The sequence below is a fragment of the Indicator indicator genome, chromosome 1 (assembly GCF_027791375.1).
Source record: "Indicator indicator isolate 239-I01 chromosome 1, UM_Iind_1.1, whole genome shotgun sequence".
Taxonomy (NCBI): Eukaryota; Metazoa; Chordata; class Aves; order Piciformes; family Indicatoridae; genus Indicator; species Indicator indicator.
Window position 1 is genome coordinate 94,888,711 of NC_072010.1, and position 18,939 is coordinate 94,907,649.

General features: G+C 45.6%; 1 protein-coding gene across 1 annotated transcript; it reads left to right on the top strand.

The window, feature by feature from the left end:
• Window positions 1–5,414: 5,414 nt before the first annotated feature.
• Window positions 5,415–17,338, top strand: MFAP5 (microfibril associated protein 5). Its single transcript, XM_054389392.1, is given in 11 exon segments — window positions 5,415–5,448; window positions 5,451–5,572; window positions 5,575–5,626; window positions 6,022–6,084; window positions 9,000–9,047; window positions 10,163–10,198; window positions 13,428–13,463; window positions 14,229–14,264; window positions 15,952–16,039; window positions 16,570–16,643; window positions 17,187–17,338. Coding segments are annotated over 11 exon segments (711 nt in total). The 3' UTR covers window positions 17,309–17,338.
• The last annotated feature ends 1,601 nt before the right edge of the window (window positions 17,339–18,939 follow it).

Here is an 18,939-nt window from a genome sequence, read left to right on the forward strand (position 1 = left end):
AGGTTCACCTCATGTGTCCTGTTTTTTAATAAAATAGAATAAAAGTGAATAGAATTATTTTTAATTGTTCAGTCTGTGCACATCAAACATCATCTCTATGTGTGCACCTGTACACATAACCTCCTTCTGATGCCACTTAAAACTGAAATGATGTGTCCTATTCAGGCACTGTAAGCTGTCCTATTTTCACCAGTACTCTCCATTGCCCTGCTACTGGCCTCATGAGGATGTGTGAGGATCTCTGAGAGATAGGCATCTCAGTGCTCCAGCACTGACTGTCAGAGTAGCCTCTCTGGAGTGTGATTTTTTTACTTTGATTTGCTTTGGGGGAGTGCTGGTGAGGGCACCACTCCTGGTTTTCAACTGTTAGGGCAGGCAAAACTACTAAAATTGGGTTTACCTTGCAGGTAAAAAGCAATAAAATGGTATGAAAGGCTGGATTGCCAGTGAGACACTGTATTGTTTGGGAAGCACATCTGTGACTTGATCTCCAGCAGACCAGCTCCGGTGAACCTCTCTGCAGAGGTATAAGATGCTCCTCTGCTTTAACTCAACCAAGTCTGGTGCTAAAACATGTTCCTCAACACCACTTATTAGCCTCTTTGAGACATCTCCAGGTATGGGGATTCAACCATCTCCCCAGGCAGCCTGTTTCAGTCTTTGAGAACCCTTTCAGTCAAGAAGTTTCTTCTGAAATCAAACCCAAACCTCCCCTCGTGCAACTTGAGGCCATTTCCTCTCATCCTGTCACTTGTTACTAGGGAGAAGAGACCAACATCCATCTGGCTCCAACCTCCTTTCAGGTATTGTACAGCCTGAGAAGGTGACCCCTGTTTCACTTTGCACATGTTAAATTAAAGGTGGTGTTTGTATGTAATCCAAAGTCTATATGGATACACATAACTTGGCTTATAGGAGAGATTTATTTATTTGTTAAGCTTAAAATGTTACCTAAGAGAGTGGTCTTGGGAAAAGTGCTCTGAGAAAAGATGTATTTGAGCTCAGCTGTTTGGAGAGGGTGTTGAGGGACATGTGAAACAGACTGGAAGAATTGGCCCTGAGACAGTACAAAGTACCAGAAAGGAATAACGTTTGTGATAGTAAGAACTACAGAAAGAGTAGAGAAGGAAACCCCAACACACAGTGAAGAAAGATGGAAGATCCTGACAGCTTCTTTCCATAGCCTTCTTGGCCATGTGAAGCCTAAAGCACATGACCAAATCACCAGCCAAACAGCAGAGTTCACTGACAGCCTCTTCTCATGTTTGGTTCATGGACACCTGTAGGGAATTCTATGACTGCAAGTCTGCCTGCCCTTTGTTGATTTGGAAATAAAGGGGTGAACAATTCCTTATTCTTGTAGGTAGGACCACAGAGAGCATAACCATCAGTCAGGAGAGGTGGATCATGTTGCAGCATTCGCACTTCTAAAATGAATTGGAAAGAAAGTCAGATGTGAACCTCCCAAAACTGAGGATGGGTCTGTACTTGATCTCATTCTGTGATTCAGTGTTCTCATGTCCCTTCCCAGAGAGAATCCCAGCAACACCTGTGAAACAACTGCTAGCCATCACGTATTAACTGATCCCGTTCACCAGTGTAGATCCCAAGAAAATTAATTTCAGCCCCAATTCACATGACCGGTAAAGCTGCATTACTGACAGGATACATCTTGGAGCAGTTTGTTCATCTCATCACTCAGATGTGACTTAACGCCCAGTTATCTTGGGGACATGTAAATGGCAGGGAGACAGAGAGAGGGAAAGAAATCAGCAGGTATTTAAATGCCTCTCCAAGACCTTTTTAAGTAGGATGCTCCAGGATCATCTCTCTCCTGAGATGCAGTCATCTCTGGGATGAAATGCACTGGGGGACTGTAATTTCCAGGAAGGCTGAATTTATGTCTCATCCAAAATACCTTGCTACCCTGGTAACAATGGTATCAGTACCAACTTGGAAGGAAGAGAACTTTTTGCTGAATCACTGTCACTGCTTCTGATCATAGGTAAACATCTACAAGTACTGAGGTCAGTACAGTTTAAGGGAATATATGTATGGAAGTGTTTCCTTTATGAGTCATCTATACTGCAGCACAGTTCTCCCTCACACCGTACTGTGGCACCACTACCTGACTTTAGAGGGAAGACTACTTCACTTTGAGTCATCTGTGGTAGATGTCCCCAAGATACCCTCTGCTGCTACACACAAAGCAGAAGACAGCAACTTGTGTGAGAAAGGCAGGTGTAGAAAGAAGTTAATTATTCATCTCTCCCAGCCATGAGGGGTGTCCAGCCATCTTTTATCAATGTCACAGAGCAAGGGTAGGGAAAAAATAACAAGATTCTTTTATTTCCCAAAAATATAAACAATCGTGGATGTAGTAGACTCACAAATAGAAAAGCTGAGGACGTCCATACCAGATTAAGGCCTGCAGACAGAGCCCTTGAATAATGTGCTTGGATTGCAGCAGGAAAAACGAGGCTTGGTGTGCCGGTGTGTTGCAGCTCCCTCTGGTGTCCACATACAGAAAGGAGCAGCTAGATACCTCCAGTTTCATTTCGGCTGGAAAAGACCTTTAAGATCGAGTCCAACCATTATCTAACTCTACCAAGTTTAGTTCTAAACTAAGTCTCTTAGCACGACTACTTCACTACAGTTTGTCTGGTATATAAAATACTGAACTGCTTCCTAACCTGCAATTCCATCCCACACCACCCAGCTGGAGAGAGTCTAACGAAGGGCCACAAAGATGGTTAGAAGGCTGAAGCATCTCTCTTACAAGGAGAGACCGAGAGACCTGGGCCTGTTTAGCCCAGAAAAGAGAAGGGGGGGATCTTATCAATGCTTATCACTATCTAAAAAGGGAGGTCAAGAGGATGGGGCTGGACTCTTTTCAGTGGTGCCCGGTGATAGGAAAAGGGCCATTTGGCACAAACTAGAGTCTGGGAGGTTTCACTTAAACATGAGGAAAGCGTTTTCTTTAGGGGTGCTGGAGCACTGTGCTAGGACACCCAGAGAGGTTGTGGAGTCTCCTTCTCTAGAGACTTTCAAAAGCAACCTGGACACGTTCCTGTGCAACCTGCTCTAGACAAACCTGCTTTAGCAGAGGGGTTGGACTAGATCATCCCCAAAGGTCCCTTCCAACCCCTACCAGTCTGTGATTCTGTGTCTAGAGGTGAATCCTGTGCCCTGTGGAAGACGGTGGTACATCCACATGTTGCTTGATCAAAAACATTTAGCATCAATGAAAATTTCCAAATCAATGTGTTCAGAACACAAAGAACCTTCACGATGTTATATTTACGCAGTTAAGCATTAGTAGAGGTCTGAATAGCTACACAGAGGCACAGAGTGAAACAAAATACAAACCAAGCTGCGGGAAAAGGCGCAGCCCAAGCATACTGCTGTGTGGACTTCCAGAAAAAGCCGAGGATCTGAGAGGATTCCTCAAACTGGGGTGCAGTTATAATTTCCTTCACTTTATTTTGGTTGTTTAATCACATTCTGAGCGTCTCCAGTTGACTGAGTTTTAGCCAGTCCCTGGAAGTGTGAATGGTGGTGTCTCACTCCAGTGAAATAGTGATGGTGCTTGGGTCCGGAGGGCTGCCCTGGTGAACAGGGAAATGCCTAGCTTTCCCCATTCCTTCTACTCCACTTCTGGTACTGCTCACTACCAGTGCTTTCCAGCCCCCAGGAGTCTTGGGAGGACCAGAAATAAGAAGGAGCAGTTGTTCCATCTTTTCTCTTGAGCACTGCTACAACCAATGCTCAGTCAGTGTTAGGTAAGAAGTGGTGGCTTCAGTCACATTTCATGTGGGCAACACTCTTCTGGATCTGTGGCAGCAAGGTCATAATGAGGATTTCCTTAGTAACTGTGTACAAAGCAGTAGAGGATTTTATTCCTAGCCTGCAATTTGCGGAGAACAAATGAGGGTTACCTAGCTACCAGGATAAGCCTTAGAGGACACAGCTTTCTCCAGCAACATTTCTGTCTTTCATTGCTGTATGAAGAAGGGAACTTGGGTTGTTTCTTGGCTTCAGGACTGCTTGTGCCTTGAAGCTCATACAAGAGTGTCCTAGGTCAACACAGCCTGCTGTCTTCCCCCCACAGAGACAGGAGGGAAAGTAACACAAAAAAAGGCTCTGCGTTGAGATAGAGTGTTTTATGGGAAATGATCCAATGCATAATTACCTTAGCCTATTTGCAGAAAAGCACAGTAAAATTAAGAAGCAGCAGCTGAAGGCAGCGACCTACCCCCACCCCACCCAGTGGAAAAGACCAACACCCAAAAACCAGAAACCAGAAGCAGCAACCAGAACAGGAAGCTTCTCATGTTACGATCTGAACTTCAAGCCCCATGATGCTTTGCTCCAGCCAGCACTTTCATTTTGAAGCTGGCATGACAGCAACATAGTATAGAATATCTTTAGCGGGTTCAACTCAACCCATGACAAAGAGGCACCATCCAACCAGTGCCTCTCCATGAGGATCCTGGGATGGTTGTAGGAGGGGTTAGGGGAGAGCAGCTGTTCCAGTGGGACCTATGGGCTTGCCCCTTCCTCGCTCACAGCATGCTCAAAGGCATAAGGGAGTCTGAAGACTCTACTTTTTAACTTACCCTGCCCCACGTTTTCTCTATTCCTCATCTCTTTCTTAGACTGCCCAGAATGCCAGTAGTGTTGCAGAACAGACCCCATTCCCTGGTGCCTGTTCATTGCCCACTCCCAACATGAGACTGGTCCTCAGGTGGAGCCCCAGTCGCCATCTTCAACCCTCTAGGAGTCACCAGCCCCCCACCCCAGGATAGGTCAGTGGGTTGATGTCGTCACTGTCACTGCCAGCCACTTGACTGCTTGCCCATGGCCAGTGAACACTGATGTCTCCCCTACCCCAATCCTCCCCACTACCCACACCCAGCTACTGGAGCAGACTGGGAGGCCTGGAGCCTTCACCCTCACCAGCCAGGAATCTGAAGGAGCATGGCTCATAGAGGGCACTGAGTGGGCCATGTGTCTGGAACGTGACAGTCTGGGAGAGAACCAGGGTAGAAGGCTAGAGTCCTTCCCAGCACCCAGGCAAGCAAGCATGCTGTTTAGGCAAGCAGGGGTGTGGGCTCTATAGAGCGTCCGTGTGCAAGAGACAGGCAGGATAACAGCAAGAGAAGAGATTGGGGTGGAAAGATGCAGCACCTCTGTGGGGAAACACAGCTGGATATAGCAGGATGAGAAAAAGAGGGTCTGTGTAGGAAGACAAAGCAAAACAGGACGTGAATGTGTAACACAGACAGAAAAATCCGTCCCTGGTGCTGGGCTGTCCTGGGGGAATGGGAGGAGCAGGCTCCCTTTGGAGGATAATAAACTGTGGAATGAGGGTGTGAGCTGCTGCTCCTTGCTCCCCCCCTCATTCCAGATGCATGATGACACCGCATCCCACCATCTCGCTGGCTTCTCCTTTTTCTTTCTTTTTTTTTTTCTCTCCCCAAAATCGTATTTTGAGGACAACCAAAACTAGAATGTGTTCTGGGTGTGGCTGCATGTGATTTACCCAATAGCCAAAGCAGGGGGGGATCACTGAAGGGAAAGACAAAGCGTCTGCTGCTGAAGGGAGTGGAGACCAAGGGCTGCAGTAAGTGATGAGGTCTCTATCTATTTGCTCAGTGCTCCTCAAGATAATTTAAAAGTAGAAGAGGAGGGAGGTAACAAGGAGAAATTTCTTTGCATTCTGGGGGGTGGGGGATGGGGCATCGGGGGGAAAATGGATGGGATGAGAAAAGAGGTGGAGACTGGAAAAAGGAGGTGGAAAGAGAAAAAGCAGATGGAGTTACAGATTCTGTCCAAAATGTTTCAGAAATACCTGGAAAACTGGCTAGATTAGAAAGGGAAGAGGTGGGAGGGAGGCTGGGAAGACTAACTGGTCATGAGAGGGAAACGGAGACAGCAAGCGAAGAGGTTTTCTGCTACAGAGAATATCCTTGTTCCTGCTTTAGCTTTCCTCTGACTCCTCTCTCCTCTACCCCACAGGGATGAAAATCTCTGGAGCCTGTAAACTGTTGTGTCTCTTAGCAATCTCCTTGTCCCCAGCTGGTGAGTCCTTACACCCTTGGGGAAGATTTCTCCACTCTGGCCCAGTGGAGTTTCCTAGTCAGGCTAGTGTGCAATGATCAAAGAAGGACAGAGACATGAAGGTGTACAGTGAAGGGAGAAGGACCAAATAGGAAAGACAAGGTAGATACAGGGTTATAAAGAAAAAATTAGGAACCGGAGACCCATTCCCATGTGGCCACTCTCCAGTAAGTCCTGGGGGGTCACAAGATACAGAGGTTCACAGCTTCCACTGTAATTTGGGTAAGCAAAACAGCCAGGTCCACAGCTAAGAAAGAAGGTTAGATGTGCCCTTTGCTTACTATAGACTGCTGTAGCACCTGTGTTTGCATGATCTTCTGAGCATTTCCCAGTGCTCCACAAAACTTGTTCTGTCATAGTTGTGAAACGTTTGCTGTCACTAGAGATTCCTGCTGGAATAGCTTCACTCTGGGCCACTCAAATGCCAGGAGGTTTTGTATTCTTTTTTTTATAGCTGTTTTGAGAAACCTAATCTTCACGGTTCAAACCACTCTCTGCTTTTGTTGTTCTGTATTGTTTCTCCAAGTCTTTGTTTGCTTGGAGTCACTTTGCCAAAAATTCAACTGGGATAAAACTTGTTTAAAAAAAAACACAAGACCCCAAACAAACAAGAAAAACCCAAGAGGGTAACATCAGGCATTATAATCAAAAGACAGACAGCAAAAGAAGATTAAATCCAGTGAGTGGAAGAAACTTTCTCCCAAGAAAGACTGTATGTAGGAAATAGATAAGTGCACCTATTACAATCGAATCAGGTTATTCCAATCTAAATCTTCTTGATCCTCCAGCTGAAGCCTGATTCTGCTTCCAGTGACACTTTTTCCCAGAAAGGTGCTCAGTAAATGAAGCAGGGAGGTAAGGCATCCAAGAGACAAGAGGTAGCCTACAAAGTTAGAGACAGAAAAACAAAAGGCTGAGGTTTTTACGCTACATGAAGGAGGCCTGAAAGGGATAATTCTTATTTTTATGTATTTTATTTTAGCATTTCTGGGGGTTTGGTTTGTTTTGTTTTAACTTGGATAATTACAGGAATCACCAGCCGGTCTCTCATTGTCTCTTTTGGGTTTGGGTAAATACAGATTCAGTGAATTAGGATTCCAGTTTTAAGGATTAATTTATTGCATCTTGGACAATAAAGTTCAGTTGTTTATTAAGCATATTGTTTGGTACCATAGCAAACATAAACTGAAGAGTTTGAAGATCAGGTTAAAAAGTCAGCTCTTTTGTCTACTCATGTGCAGAGGTTTCGCTTCATTTGTGTTCAGTTGTTTTAGAATTGGACCAGTTTTCTAGTTATGACCTAGGGAGGAAAAAAAAATCTAGTAAGACTTTTCAATATTAGAAAAAATGAGGAGAGCCTCCATGCTTTTTCCATGACTCCTGTTTCAAATCTGACACTGCTGGCATCTGCAATGGTTTCCGAATTTTCATTTCATATCCGAAACATGTGAGAAACTGTTCAATATCACTTTTCTCCTCTACTTGTTGCCATTAAGAGATTAGCCAGAACAGGGAAAGTTTGGGGCTGCATTAAATTAAGTTATTATAGGTGCCTGGTTCTGCTGGGGTCAGTTGCCAACAGCTGAGCTCTTCCTGGCAGCTGCATGAGGAAGGGAGTAGCAGGGTCCAGTGACTCCTGTAACGCTGCAAAGCAGGATTATAGAGTGGATCCCAAGAGTCCCCCTACAGCCTGCAAGTAACTGCTCTTGAAATGAGGAAGAACAAAGACAAAAACTCCAGACCTGATAGTTTTACCCTTTCAGTCCTCTGATTAAGAACAGAAGGCTAAAGAATGAGTTCATAAGATGTAGCAGGGTATATTGATTTTTGGGCTGTTCTTGTGTACATCCCTGCAGTTCCCCAGATATTGGACTTTTCCTGCCAATTCCTTCCTTCATCCCACCCCAGTTATGCAGACATTTCTCTCCTCTATGGCTAGCAGGAAATATTTTCCATTTCATGACTGCTTTAGGAAGCAGTTCTCTCACTCTTTATATTTGGACAAATTAACAGCTTAGCTCAGTTTCAGTTTCTCCTCTTCCACATAGTATACACCGCCAAGCCTGTACTCAGCACTTGTAACGCCACACCTTGAGAACTGGGTTCAGCTTTGGGGCCTTCACTACAAGACACTGAAGTCCTGGAGCAGGTCCAGAGAAGGGCAACAAAGCTGGTGAAAGGTCTGGAGAACAGGTCTTGTGGGGAGCTGCTGAAGGAACTAGGGTTGTTTAATCAGGAGGAGGCTGAGGGGAAACTTACTTTCTCTCTGCCACTACCTGGAAGGAGATTGTAATGAGGTGGGTGTTGTGGTGTTGATCTTGTCTCCCTGGTAACAAGTGATAGGATGAGAGGAAATGGCCTTAAATTCCCAGGCAGAATGATGGACCACATAATTATTTGCCTAAGGAGCTACAAGGCCTGAAGTCTGTTTCTTACTGTGCCAATGACTCAGTTTGTGATCCCAAGCAAATAATTTCCATGACTCAGTTTCCTTTTTTATAAAATGGCAGTAGGGATTTTGACCAAGCTCCAGAGCATGGAGATAGCATTTTTTTACAAAATGCATCAAATGAAGTTTAAGGAATACAAAATCTGGTAGCACCTCTGGAGGTATTTACTGTCTTGTCCGTTTGCCTAGCCTTTAATGCTGGTGGAAGCATCAAGGATTGGATCAGGACCCACTGTATTCCCCAGTCTTTAAAGAACAAACCCTGCCAACAGTGGAGCCTGAGGCCCAAAGGAGAACATTTCCCTGTTCAGCAGAGGGCAATGGTGTTTTCTGGACGGATAAGTACCTCATAACAATTTCACAAAGGCTGCAGACTATAGAAATTCCTCTTTCTGTCCTTTCTTCGATCTCCTCTCTTCTCTTGCAGACTGGTTTCCATGGGTGGTCCATGGGCAAGAAGTGGAAAGTGCAACCGGTAAGTATTACAGACATCCTATGCTAGGGATTGCTTGCATCACCCAGTTATCCCAGTTATCTTGTGTAGTTGCAGCCTGTTTCATTGCAAATAGTTTTCTTATTTTCCTTGGCTCTGACCTTCTGAGCTTGCCTTTCAATGAGGATGAAACAGGCCCTCTGAGACAACCTGCTAAGTATTGTGTGCTCTTTGCAAATAATTCACAAGCATTGAGATCCAGAACACTTAAGATGAAGTGCATGCAGTTATGTGCAGTTATGTTCACAGTCCAAGACTACAAGAACTGATAATTCTCCGGCCATGAGATGCTCAGGAAAGTGCTGCTGCTCCAGAATATCCCAAGAAAAAGGATTCACAAGTGGCATGATGTTTTAGCAAGTGAAGCCATTAAGAAAGGATATTGACTGGTCTTCATAGTGCCTCCATTGGTGAGAATTGAGTTGCTTTAGCCCTCTGGACCTGTTTCAGAAGCACCACAGGGTCCTGCCTTTTCTTCAAACTGAAGCCTCTGTCTAAGGCATCAGACATTTCCCAGCTATGGTCCTGTCATGTGTAATACCTTCTGGGGCTTTCCAGAAAACTATTCAGAAACCAGTCCAAAACGTGGCCACCAAGTTTCCCTTTCCTTTACAATTGATACCTCCGTCACACTTACCCCAGTTTTGCTATCAGTTACCTTTCAAGAAAACTCATCTACTAATGAACTTCTGCAGTCAAGACTAGATTCTGGAGTTGCCTCCCTCCTCTGTAGTGGGTGCCTCAGCTGTCTGTTCTGCTGCAGGAGCCATGAGCACCTTCATTTCTGACATCTTTCTTTCCCATCAAGATGCCCACAGTGGCCATATCTGAGAAGTCAGAATATGAATCCAGAGTTCAGTAAGGATTGATGCAACATGTGTGCTAAGAAATCCATTTGCAGGCCAGTGACTCAAAACGAGGATGTATACAAGCAGGATGGGGGACTGTGTTTATTTATGTATTTACTGGATTGTATCTCACTGTTTCATGACCTCACCACAGCAGCCAAGGTAATTCCAGCTAGCTATGGCTAGTTATGTGGTTATGTTTGACTGCCAAGTAAAATCTGTTTCTCAAGGAAATTCTCTCTTTTCCAGGTGAAGTTAGTTCCGACTCTCTTATCAGCACTTCTGGTAAGCTCCTACCTCTTGGCAACGTCAGGCTTCGTATCTTCTTTTCACCTTTACTCCTGCCTACATAGACCCAGAAATAACCTATTACCTCAGAAACTCTCCTTTCCCACTTTTGACATCTAGCTTTTCAGTTCTTCCAGCTTTTATGGCTGTCTGGGACATGTACTTTCTGTGGTCCATGCATGGAGATTAATTTAGGGTGGCTTAATTTAATGACCTGTTCTCCAAGGAAATGCCAGTTTCACCTGGTGCACTAGGGCCCTTTGACAGAGGTGGCAAAATTCCCCCAAAAAGACAGTAATGAAACAAGTTCTGAAGAGTGGTGGGACGGGGAGGTAGAAATATTGTTGTTCCTGTTGTGCCTGCAGCTGTGTCACTGGGGGGCAGCAAAATGTATGCAAAAGACCGTGTGGATGTCGAACACTTGAAGGATGAGCATTGGGAGCATTCTGTGTGCCTCCTTAGAAAGCCAAGCTTAGCTGTGGAGATAGCCCCAGGGGAAGGACAGGAGCGGATAGCACTGTAGGTGTTCACAAGACAAACTAATCCTGCCTTCTGCTGGCCCCACAATGGGCAATGGAGGAGAGGGCCAGAGGTGCAGGAAAGAGCCTACTCACTTTTTCTCTGTGAGTCCTGTTCCAAATCCAGCACCACTGGCCTTGGCAATGGTTTCTCTCTCTGCTGGGACAGTTTCTCAAACACATTCCTCTGAGCTTGAAACCATTTCCTCTAATCCTGTTGTTGGCCACCAAGGAGAAGAGGCTGGCTGCCTCCTGTCTCCAGCCTCCCTTCAGGTAGTTGTAGAGAGCAACAAGGTCCCCCCTCAGCCTCCTCTTCTCTAGACTGAACAACCCCAGCTCCCTCAGACACTCCTTATAGGCCATGTGTTTCAGGCCCTTCACAAGCCTCGTTGCCCTTCTCTAAACACGCTTCAGAGCCTCAATGTGCTTCTTGTAGTGAGGGGCCCAGAACAGAACACAGTATTGGAGGTGTAGCCTCACTAGTGCCAAGTACAGGGGGATGATCGCCCCCCTGTTCCTGCTGGTCACCATGTTTCTAATACAAGTCAGGATGCCATTGGCTTTCTTGGCCACCTGGGCACACTGCTGACATATGTAATTGAATGTCAACTAATACCCCCAGGTCCATGTCCAAGTCACAACTTTCCACCACACATCCCCAAGTCTGTAGCTTACCATGGGGCTGTTGTGACCCAGGTGGAAGACCTGAAACTTGGCCTTGTTAAACTTCATACAGTTATCCTTGGCTCATTGATCTAACCTGTCCAGGTCCCACTGCAAAGCCTCCCTACCCTCTAGCAGATTGACATGGCCACCCAGCTTGGTGTCATCTGCAGATTTACTGAGGGTGCACTCATTCCCTCATCCAGATCACTGATAAAGACATTAAAGAGAACAGGCCCCAGTACTGAACCCTGGGGGACCCCACTAGTGACTGGGTACCAGCCAGACTTAACTCCATTCACCACCACTCTTTGGGCCCAACCATCCAACCAGTTTTTTATCCAGTGCAGAGTGCCATGCCTTGTGCCATGAGTTTCTGAAGGAGAATGCAGTGGGAGACAGTGTCAAAGACTTTACTAAAGTCCAGGTGGACAATGCCCATGGCATTTCCCTCATGCACTAGGCAGGTCACCTTGTTGTAGAAGGAGATCTGATTAGTCAGACAGGACCTGCCTTCCATAAACCCATGCTGACTGGGCCTGATCAGCTGGTTGTCTTGTAAGTGCTGTGTGATGGCACTCAGGATGACCTGCTCTATAACTTTCCTGGCACCAAGGTCAGACTGACAGGCCTGTAGTTCCCAGGGTCATCCATCATTTTTTAGATGTGTGTCACATTTGCCAGCCTCCAGTCAGCTGGGACCTCCCTGGTTAGCCAGGACTGCTGACAAATAATGGTGAGTGGCTTGGTGAGCACATCTGCCAGCTCCTTAAGTACCCTGGGGTGGATCCCATCTAGTCCCAAAGGCTTGTGCACATCTAAGTGGCATAATAGGTCATTGATCATTTCCTTCTGGACTGTTACACAGTCATGGAGTGGTAGGTATTGGAAAGGATCTTAGGGATCATCTAGTTGAACTCCCCTGACAGAGCAGGTTTGCCTAAAGCAAATTGCACAGGATGCTGCCCAAGTGGGTTTTGAATGACTCCAGAGATGGAGATTCTGCCACCTCTCTGGGCAGCCCATTCCAGTGCTCCAATACCCTCAAAGTAAAGAAGTTACTCTTCATGTTTAGATAGAACTTCTGTGTTCAAGTTTGTGCCCATTACCTCTTGTCCTTTTGCTGGACAGCACTGAAAAAAGGACTGGGTCCATCCTCCTGACATCCACCCTGATAATATTCTCCCCTCCCTCTTCTCTTCTGTAGGCTAAAAAGCCCCAAGTCCTTTAGGCTTTTTTCATGAGAGAGAGATTCTAGTCCCCTAATCATCTTCATAGCTGTTTGTTGTATCATTTCAGTCATCTCTCTGTCCTTGATCTGGGAAGTCAAATAGACAAAGAAGCAGCAACACTTGTCTATTACTGGGAAGTGTACTGTGTGTAGTACAGCTCATCTGTGAGAGCAGTTCAGTTCTCCAGGACAGCAGTTCCTCTTCCAGGGTCTCTCCTCTGGCCTATGGCTCTGCTTCTCAGCTGGCTATAGTATTGTGGATGAAGCTGACCCACTGTCATTGGACAATATTGGAGGAAAAAAAAGTGGAGGCATAGTATTGCATATGTAAAAGGTCCATGAACTTCCTGGTGGGAACGGGATGTGAAAGCAACATGTGTCAGTCTCTTGTTCAGTGTGTGAGATACAACACTGTGTAGGAGGGTAGATATGACTTGGTGTTCAGACCAAACTGGCAGCGGCTAACCTACATTTAAACCTGAAAAGACTACATGTGGAGCCTTTGCATCACACTTTTGCTTCAAAACACTTATTGCTGAGGGCTGAAGAAGAAACTCTTCACAAAGGACCTGCCATGGAAGCCATTTCTGCTCTGCAGCTTTCTGTCAGCTCTAGAGGATACCCAGCTTATTTGCAGGGAAAGCCTGCATGTTACTCGAATGGGTCGGATAATAATATCATATTCAGTATTGCCTATGAACCAGTGTGGGATGACTACTGGTCAGGAGTGGTGAGACACTGGCAGGACTGTGGGAGGGGGAAAGAGGCTGAAGGCTCAAATTAAGATCTTTCAGAGAATCTTCTCTTTCTCCAGATGCAGCTGTCACACCACCTGTGCTTCGTAGTCCTGGTGAGTTTATTCTCAGTTCACAGTTGAATGTTGTGGATCACACTCAACACTGTCCATGCCCAGTGCCTTGCACACTTGGAATTCTGCCTTCCCCGACTGCCCGTAACCCCTACACCAAAAAGACTCCTCTCTATGTCCATGTATTTTGTTTGTGCTTCTGGCTGACACTATAGCACATGAACAGAAGAAGTAGAAGTCCTCTATAACTATTGATAACTTGTACCTGGCAGTCAGTACTCCAATCTCCTTTCCAGATTGTCACTGGGTAAACAAGAAAATGTCCTGGTTTACTGTGGTACAGGTGGGTTGCTTGTCAGAGGGAACCACAAAACAACCTCCTTTTGATCCCTTGTCATGGACAGTAAAAAAAAAAAAGGTCTGGGGATGCTGTTTCTTATAGGAGTCACTGTTCCTTAGTAAGAGGCAGTCACAGGTTCCTTTGCTTCTTGCCTAGATGGATGACAATTAACAGCAGCTAAATGCATTCACCCAACTTTTTGAATCTAAGTCAAGATGACCTTATAGTGTAAGTCTGAACAGCAATGGTAATGCTTGACAGATTGTTAGCATTGTTGGCTGGGTATCTGGCACTAGATTAATATTGGATTTGTACCTTTTCTTATGGTTTCATTACATTTTTTTCCACATTAGAAGTTACAATGGAGGGCTTTTTAAAGAGCTTTCCAGTTACTAGTTTTGAGTAAGATGATTTCTGGGAACGAGTCATGGTAAATCACACCAACTTTGCTACCTTCTCTCTTCCAGTTCAGTCTGATAGCGAAACTGCAACTCCTTCATCAGGTATGTTTAAGATTGCTGCCTGTGCTTCCTCCCAGATCCGAGTTAGCCCACTCTGTTACTCAGACAGGTGCTGTCAGATCACAGAATCACGAAATGGTAGGGGTTGGAAGAACTCTGAAGAGCAGGATCACCAAGACTTGATCACACAGAAGCACATCGAGGCAGGTTTGGGTGCCTCCAGAGACAAGAGACTCCACAACCTCTCTGGGCAGCCTGTTCCAGTGCTCTGCCACGCACAGTGGCTCTGTGACCCACAAACTGAATTTTGCCCTTTTCTTTATGGGGAACCGCCTCTGTTACAGTTTATGTCCATTTCCCCTTTTTCTGTCACTGGACACCACTGAGAAGAGTTTGGTTCCATCTTCCTTACACTCACCCTTTAGATACTGATAAGCATTCATGAAGTACCCTCTCAGCCTGCTCTTCTCAAGGCTTAACAGTCCCAGCTCTCTCAGCCTCTCCTTGTCAGAGAGATGCTCCAGTCCCCTCAGCACCTTAGTGGCTCTCTGCTAGGCTCTCTTTGTCCTTCTTGAACTGGGAGCTCAGAACTAGATGCAGTATGCCAGACAAGACCTCACCAGAGCAGAGTAGAGGGCCAGGAGAACTCCCTCAACTTGCTGGCTGTACTTCTGAGTGCATCCCAGGATGCCATTAGCCTTCTTGGCTGTGAGGGCATACTGTTGACTCATGGTAGCCTATTGTCCACCAAATCCCTCAGGTCCTTTTAACCAGAGCTGCTTTCCAGCAGGTCAACCTGCAAGGTGATACATGGGGTTATTCCTGCCCAAGGATTCTACACTTGCCCTTACTGATTTTCTTTAGGTTTCTCCCAGCCCAATTCTGCACCCTGTGCAGGATTTGCAGAGTGGCAACCTGATGAGGTGTCACACACTCCTCCCAGATTTGTATCAACAGAAATTGTCCGAGAGTACACTCTGTCCCTTTGTGCAGGATGTTGATGAGTGTGTTGAACAGGACTGGATTCAGTCCTAACCCCTGAGGAACACCACTACCATGACCCTCCATCCAGATGCTGCCCAATGACCACAACCCTCTGAGCTCTGTCCTTCAGCCAGTTCTCAATCCACCTTGCTGTCCAGTCATCCAATCCACACTCCCTACGCTAGTCTGTGAGAGTGCTGTGGGAGACAGTGTTGAAAGCTTTGTTGAAGTCAGTGTAGACCATCCACTGCTCGACCCTCATCTGGATCAGATATGCTGAGTCAATATTTTTTTATTGTCAGTGGCCAAGATCTGGCATTTCAGAAGGAAATACAAGAAAAAACATCATAGTTAGTTACTGGGTTCATTGTCCAGAAAACAAAGGATCTAGATTTGTGTCCTGAAGTGTGAGATTGCAGATCAATTAGAAACACATTGTAAAAATGTGACTATAATTTGCATTTTGCTCATTCGTGTCCAACCTCTTTCCAGCATTTGCCTTCCATACTGAGGATCCCCAGTGGATTTGTCTTGCAAGTTTCAGTCAGCTTTCTGTTACTTTTGTCTTGTGAGGCAAGGGGGTCAGAAGCATCTGCCTTATTTTCCTCTTCTCTAAACGATTCCCATCTCTCATGAGAAAGTGGAAAATAGAGGTTAGGGGCCTTCCCTAGGAGCCTGGAGGAGAGTGATGAAGCTGTATGTGTGCCAAAATGATGCTACATTGTGGCTCTCTGTGTGTTCCCAGATTGTCGTGAAGAAAAATTCCCTTGCACACGCCTGTACTCTGTTCACAAGCCGGTGAAGCAGTGTATCAGCTACCTCTGTGTTACGAGGTAAGAAACCAGCAGTCCCTGAGAAAAGCCCAAAAAATTCTTCAGAAACAGCACCTCCTGTTCAGCAGTTGTTTCCTTTGAAGACTAGGGGTTCCCTCAGGGAAATAGATGGCAAGATGAATCCTATCCTCAGAGTATCTCTTTAGAGTGATCAATTAAAACAGCCTAATAATTATTACCTGTGCAGCACTATGAAGCTGCCCTATATTATAATCTGTATTTAAGGTATTTGGGTATTTCATACAATCACAGAATTGATTGGAAAAGATCTCTAAAATAGTTTTGTCTAGCTGTCAACCTATAACCACCATGGCCGTTAAACCATGTCTCAAAATGCCATGTCTACATGTTTTTGAATATCTTGAGGGACAGTGATTCCACCACCTCCATAGACTAACTAATATTGAAAATGTAGGATTTGCCTCCTCACCCAATGATTATACGTGTTTATTGCCTGTATCCCTTTTTTGTTTCTTTGGGTCCCTGTTCCTTTTGCTGCTGTCCTTGGCCTGTTCCTGGTGATCCCTCAGTGTGCGTCGCATGTACATAATAAACAAAGAGGTGTGCTCTCGCATTGTCTGCAAGGAGAATGAGGTCATGCAAGGTGAGTGATAGCACAATCTAGCCTGGAAGAATAGCTGCAGCCACCTGATAAAGTTTCCAGGCTACCTAATTACCCACCCCTAATCCATATGTAGTAGTTTCTTTGGACTTGGTTTGGGGGATCTCTAATGCAGCACAGCCTTGCATCCAATAGCATGCCATGGAAAACACGGAGAGGTAGATACTGTATCACCAAGAAGTATGAGAGCTCTGTCTTCTTTGTTCTTGATCAGCTCTACTAGCCCCAGACACACCCTTACTGAAAGTTGCATTCCTCTGAGGTTAAAGAGTAACTCTCAGTATTCATGAACAGAAACAGAATACAGTTTAGCTTTCTCACACAGTCTCTGTGGCAGCGAAATGAGTGATTTTAATACGTATTGTACATGAATAAACCCAGAAGAAAATTAATAAAAAAATAAGGGTTCAGTATTTCCAACAGTTTCTGTAGATGCAGCATAGGATGTACGTTTAACTTTTCTGGTGGTGAAGAATTTAAAGGAAGCTTCAGTTGTATGTTAACCTGTATCTGCTCTGTCTTCAGATGAGATCTGTCGTCAGCTGGCTGGCCTTCCCTCTCGACGTCTCCGCCGATCTGGGCAGCCTGTTAATTTCCCTTGCAGACAATTCCTAGAGCAGCAGCGCAGCCAGCCTGATGCTCTCTGAGCTACCAACAATAGGAGAGAAAAAGGAAGGGAGGGAAGAGAAATCATCATCCACTACCTGCAATCCAAGACAAGTCTTTCTCGTTTGTGATTTCCCCACTATTTCCTTGCTTCTCTGCCTTCCCCCACATCCTCTTCTGCAGGTGCTGCCATACACAGAGTTCCCTCTCTGCTAGTCTGTCATGGTGGCTGTTGTCATCTTGTACATCTGTTGCTGCAGATGTGGGATGCTCCCCTGTTTTTTCTCAAATTCTATTTGGCAAGGCCACAAGCTGCTCATTTCCCAGAGGCCCTTATAAATGTGCTGCATCTTCTCTTGTTTTTGCCCCTGCAGAGAGACAGACATGGGGACAGTATATACGAAGTCCTCTTCAATGGTACAGATGCCCTAAGCCACATCTCATGCAGAGGAGTGCAAACTTTTATGCCCTAGGAATCCTAAGCCTAGGTTTCTTTCATGGTATCAATATGAGTTCAGATATGGCTAGTTAGCATGGGCTGCTCAGGTCCTCCTGAGCCACTGAGTTTGCTGTGTGACACCACAGCCTCCTCCTGCGTCTGCTGGCCTCAGAGAAGTGACAGAACAGCGAGATAGATGGCTGTCCTCCACACAAGGCAAACCTCATTGTCTCTGCATGGCAGCAGATCATTTATAACAACCTCTGGGAAGTTCTATTGTCTCAAATCTATTGTCTCCTTCACAAACAACTGTTGCCAAAAGGAAGAATTCTGGATTTAGTATAATACTGTATTTTTCTCAAGAAGATGATCTTGGAACAGAGGGCTGCCGCTTCCTCTGCCTCCACTCCTCTCCTCCATTGAAGCAACCTCTTGATGTCCATTTCAGGCAAGTTCCAAGTATGGCTTCCTCTGCTCTTAAGCCCAAGAGAACTCACAAAGAATGCATGTGTACTCACAGTAATGGGAACTTGCAATGAATTAGCTTGCCCTGGTGACTTGTCTTGGTCTGGCTACCTCCACACTCTCCAGTTTCTAAGCCTGCTTTCAGTATCTCCATTTGAGTTCCTACCTCCTGACTTGGGAGCTCCTGCACAAAGCAGAAAGGAATCACAAATTTATTCTGCTAGCACTGGATGTCTGTCGTCTGCCCTGACAAAAGTATCTGGAACTTTATTTTCCAGATATATGGTGAATATTTCCAGATATATGGGCAGTTTTCCCTATGCAGTTGGTAGAGTAAGTGGGAAGAGCTGTCTGGAGTGTATTAATCACTCAGTGTGACTCATAGTGGCATGATTCTGTGGGGTGCTGGAGAGCTGAAGAGTTTATCTCTCTGCAGCAGAAGGTCAGCAAGACGGTCCCTAGGCATTGTTCCAAGCTAACAGAAAGCCTGTTTTCTAGAGTGGGCATTCACCCCTGTCACACATTATGCTCTAATGCTGAACTGGATATCATTCAGCCTTGAGGAGCACTGGTCTGCTGTATAGAGCCAGAGTCACAGTACAGGGGACAGTTTGCTGCACAGAGGCAGACTACTCAGAACAAAAAAAAAAAAAAGAGCAAAACAATTAAGGTAAGAGTCTCTTCATGAGACTTGGATTTCTACTGTGTGCCCCAAGAAGCTGGTTGCATCATCTGTGTAGGGGATTACACCCTCTGCAGACACAGGTT